Raw genomic sequence first — 4,799 nt, 5'->3', positions numbered from 1 at the left:
ATTCTCTGTCACAGCAAAGGCTAATTACAAGACCTTGCCAGAAGGATACATTAATAGGGACCTTCGAAGACAAGGCCTATCTTGGTTTCTCGACGGTCTTGTATATCGACCATGCATGCATTGTTCTAGACTATGGCATAATAGAACAAAAAGAAACAGCAAAAGAGACGACACTTCTTGCTCGCCATCCATGTCTGAGCTCGAGTAGCTAGTTACAACATCCACTAGATCTTAGGCGCTCCGCACTTGGACTTCACCAGCTTGCGAAGGAACTCCTTGACCTACATATCACAAAGCACAAGGATCCATCAATCCAAGTTACCAACAAATGTCGAGCCTTCAACAGAAAGAAAAATCGAAAAGCGACGGCGATCGATCGAACTTTTAATCTCGGAGCATGCAATGCAAGTTGATGGAAGATCTCCTAGCTAGCACTTGTGCGGTCGGTCACTTTAGGATCATTGTCGAGCTTGGACAATGGAAGATCTCCTAGCTAGCACTTCTGCAGGGCGAAAGCGAGTAGATTCTATTCTTCTTACCTCGGCAGGATCACGCAGCGAGTAGGATGCAGCCGTCTCCTTTGGAAACTTGGACACCAGGATCCCCACGCCCTGCCCCATGTTGCGCAGAACCTATTGGATCGATCGCATGTCGACCGACAACAGAGTTCAAAGCGTCACTACCACATATAGTGCTGGTACTAGAACTAGACGCAAGCTTCTTTCTAACACTAGCTAGCCAGGTAGTTTTAATCAGTGAAAATTAAGTGTCAGTAAGAAAGTGAATTGTGTCTAGCATTATATGGATCAGTACTGTAAGTAGAAATACCTTGAAGGCGTCCTCGTCGGTGCGATCATCTCCAATGTATATCGGGAAGACGTCATTACGCCCCGTGTAGCCTTCAGAAGATTAGTGTGTGTGTTTTGCACTTTGTAAGTATTTAATTGATTACACAATGGACTAGTAGGGTTTAGATTAGTGCCGAGTTAGTTTTGCAGTGCTACTACTCACCAAGAGACTCGAGCAAGAACGCAAGTGCCTCGCCCTTGTCCCACTTGATGGACGGGCGAATCTCCAAGACCTGCCATGCATGAGACCAAATGCGCATTACCATCATTGCCCTTGTCCATGCACGTACGTGACATGGATAGCAGAACAGGACAAGGCTAGGCTAGGCCACCGATCGACCACGTAGCTAGTTCTGTAGTCCAGCCCAACTTGTAGTGCTAGGGCACCTAAATTACGTGACATGGTTCTTGTAAGGACGTGCTTAGAAGTTAGTACTCCCTCCGTTCAATAATGGCATGCTTAGTACTAGGACACCTAAATTACCTAAACTTGTAGTACTAGAGCTACTAGTACAATTATTTTCTATTCAATGGCATGCTTAGTAGTCGCTCCACTCAATATTGTAAAGCCTATTTTGTTTTTGAAAAAATCATAAAAATAAACTTTGACTGTTAATTTTTTTATAATATATTGTCAATTGTTATAAAATCATTATTATATCAAAAATACTTTGAAATATAAATCTATTGAAATAAAGTTTGTAAACTAAACATACATATAATTTGACTAATTATCAGTCAAAACTTATTAAATTTGTTTTTTTAAACAAAATACGTCTTACATGAGTAACTAGTAACCGGACCAACCCATCAGCAATGGAATATTTGACACGACGAGATATGATGCTCACCTTTCTGCCATGAGTGAGCTTGAGGTCCGGGTACTCCTTCAGCACCGACCTGACTTGCTCGTCGACGGCATCCCATTCCTGGCGAAGTTGGTGTAATTAACAAAAAGCAATGGTAATTACTACTAATGAATCGAAGCATGTAAATAAATAGACCACAGAAATTAACTTGGCTCCGTATATATACTGCCAAATTAATCCTCCGAGATCGTTAGTTCTCACCTCCTCCTGGACGCAGCGGAAATGGACGGAGAGGCAGTACTTGTTGTTCTCCACCTTGGCGCCGGGGATCGACTCCATCTTGGCCGTCAGCGTGCGGTAAACCTGCAGGATCGAAATCGCAGGGCACGATGGTACACGCGTGCCGTCAGATTTTTCTGCTTGTGTTTGAGACATGTGATCGATGGTGCAACAAAGAACAAGGGCCATGCATGGCGGAAAGTTTCGAGGAATTGAAGACGACGAGCGGTCGGTCGATCGCTTATCATACCTGCTCGATGACCGGCAGGAACTCGCTCGCCGCTTGGTAATGAACTGCTTCTGCCTGCGTGACCAAATCATCAAGAGATCACTAAACTAATCCGATCGACCACGATCGATACGTGTACCAAAGTCACAGACATGCTTACGTGGACAATCTCTTTCATGAGAGAGAGAGAGAGAGAGAGAGAGAGAGAGAGATGGGGACTAACACTTGCCTGGACGTGTTTGGACTGCGCGATGGGTCCCTTGATGTCCATGCCGTGGCTCCCGGCGTAGTACAGCTCGGCCAGTTTCACAAAGTTGAACACCTAGATATTGCGCCAAGGCCATGGCCATAAATACAACAGTCGTCACTTCCTCACTCCACTACTAGGAAACAAAGGAAAATGCATGCAGATAGGAAAGGAAGAAGAAAGGCAGAGAGGGAAGGAAGAAAAAGAAGGCGGCAACCAAAGTATGCAAGTGAGAGAAAAAAAAAGGCAGGAAAAAAGGGGCCGTGCATGCCGTCTGTCTGCCGGACTCATCGGCAGGCACGGCTGCCTCGGTGCCTCCTATGGCCTGCCCTGCGCGTCTAGGTTCGCAGCCGCATGCAGGCAGGCGCCATGCCGTGCGTGTGCACGCGGTGGTGCCGTGCATGACGCTGACGCGTGAAAACAAAATCTCGCTGGACATCAGTACAAAAGGAAACCTCCAAGACTCTTTTTACAGTGGTGTGTAGTCGGGAGGAGTTCATGCGAGGCCGGCCCCCCACAAGAGAACAAAACATTCTTTTTCTTTTACATCGTGGAAAGGTCAAAAGGTTGTTGGAGTAGTTGCGACTAGCAGCAAAGAAAGAGAAGGTGGTGGCATGGAGTACCTTGTCTCTGCACCTTCCGCTCACGATCGCGGTGGGGAAGTGCTCGGCGACACCTCTCACCGCATCTCTCATCTGAGGTAAAAAGAAATCACGGCGAGGATTAGTTTAAACACAGTTAGAGCAGGGCCCCGTGCGAGGGAGCAGAGCATGCTCTGTTTCGAGAGGCGAGAGAGACTTCAGAAAAGGAAATCTTTTTACACGCAGAAGAAAGGGGGAGAAAGAATTGCTGACCTCCTCGGACATGACGGCGCAGTCGGGGTCCTCCACGATCGGCGACAGGGTACCGTCGTAATCTAGGAACATCACGATCTGCTTCCCCTTCGCCGCGGCGAGGACCGACTCGAACCAAGTCAATGCCGACGGGTGCTTCTCCTGCGGACGATCGAGACCAAGGAACAAGTGAGGCGCGGATCGATCTCGGCGTAAGGCCTCGAATCGGCCGACACAGAGGGAGGCCATGGAGTACGCGTTCGAACAGCTGGCGTTGCCCGGGGTACGTACCATCCAGTCGCCGTGCTCCGCGTCGGCGGCGTGGCGCGGCGAGGAGGCCTTCATGGAGTCGTTCCAGGAGCCGCCCATGACGACGCCGGCGGCGGCGAGGTCCATGTGGACGGCGGCGTTCTTCTTGCAGTCGCGCGCGCCCCTCGGCGGCGGGAACAATGAGAAATGCCGCCCCGCCGGCGCCGGAGCCGCTACGGCGGTGACCGCGTCTGCGGCGGCGAAGGCAGCGTGCTTCGTCATGGCTCGGGCAGCGGGATCAAAATCTAACAGCCGACGAGGCGGAGCTACTGCTCTGGAACAGGAGGTTGCGGGCTACAGGGGGAGGAGGAAGCTTTGCGCTGCGATTGCGATGGTTTCAAGCGCAGGCTTGGACTGGTGTGGTCTTTGGCCTATTGGGGCGGTGGGGTATGGGTATATATAGGCAGGGGAGGGGCACCCCACCTGCAGGGTTCTTCTTTGATGGGAGGTTTGTTGCTTCGGCTGCTGGATCCCCCCGCCCTTGCTTTCAGATTGTTTAGTTTTAGTTAGTAGATTCTGACGTAGGAATCACAGCTACCCCTACATCTGTCTTATACATACCGACATGATTACATGTATGGAAGGTATCTCTTACGTCTATCTTTATATACCGACACGACTACACGTAATGTATGTTAAATACGCGATGTAATTTTATCGGTTGCTCATTGTATTGGTGTTTTACATCTGCGATGACAAATGTCATGTTTCTTATAAGTTAATTTTTTAGTTGGTTAGTGTTAACTATGAAACTTTTTCTCTCTTAATAGTAATGATTACCAAAAACTTAACGGTGGATTTAACTAAAAGATTAATATATTAAACCTATAAAAATACTGTAGTGCTCGGGCATATCATATATGTTGCACAAATTGATTGTTGTCATATAAAAAAACTATTTTCAGAGATGGTTAGTAACCTGTTTTCATATGTGTTTAGCACACCTACTTGTAATTGAAGACCTATAGAACTGGACGATTTTTTATAGATGCAAAAGAGACTATTTGTGAAAATCTATATCCACAGACGATCCCTTTTGCATCCTCATGTAGATAGATAGATTTCTATATACGGGTGACATAAGAACCCGCATGTGCTATGTATTTTATTCAAAAATTAATAATGAGCATATATTTTATCACCTCCAGATTTTAACATATTTTTAAGATAGATTTAAACAACATTTGAATCAACATAAATCTAATATTTAAAACAAATATAATAATACTCACAAGTACAATATTT

At 46.7% G+C, this 4,799-nt stretch overlaps 1 protein-coding gene across 1 annotated transcript; it reads right to left on the bottom strand.

The window, feature by feature from the left end:
* On the bottom strand, nucleotides 1–3,908 carry LOC133890939 (trehalose 6-phosphate phosphatase RA3-like). The gene is made up of 11 exons (XM_062331586.1): nucleotides 3,537–3,908; nucleotides 3,267–3,407; nucleotides 3,036–3,107; nucleotides 2,391–2,487; nucleotides 2,187–2,236; nucleotides 1,919–2,020; nucleotides 1,700–1,777; nucleotides 1,012–1,081; nucleotides 829–899; nucleotides 540–632; nucleotides 1–281 (listed from the first exon to the last, which is right to left on the bottom strand). The coding sequence occupies exons 1-11, from the start codon at nucleotides 3,774–3,776 to the stop codon at nucleotides 225–227; spliced, it is 1,071 nt and encodes a 356-aa protein (XP_062187570.1). The 5' UTR covers nucleotides 3,777–3,908; the 3' UTR covers nucleotides 1–224.
* Between the last annotated feature and the right edge of the window lie 891 nt (nucleotides 3,909–4,799).

The sequence above is a fragment of the Phragmites australis genome, chromosome 14, assembly GCF_958298935.1.
Source record: "Phragmites australis chromosome 14, lpPhrAust1.1, whole genome shotgun sequence".
NCBI lineage: Eukaryota > Viridiplantae > Streptophyta > Magnoliopsida > Poales > Poaceae > Phragmites > Phragmites australis.
This window is presented reverse-complemented; position numbering and strand designations above follow the sequence as displayed.

Bases quoted from the DNA above. Each gene is read 5' to 3' on its own strand.
- LOC133890939 (XM_062331586.1), bottom strand. From the start codon at position 3,776: ATGACGAAGCACGCTGCCTTCGCCGCCGCAGACGCGGTCACCGCCGTA. The intron at 3,408-3,536 runs GTACGTACCCCG...GATCGTCCGCAG, and splicing joins CGGAGCACGGCGACTGGATG to GAGAAGCACCCGTCGGCATT. The intron at 2,021-2,186 runs GTATGATAAGCG...TCGATCCTGCAG, and splicing joins TCCTGCCGGTCATCGAGCAG to GTTTACCGCACGCTGACGGC.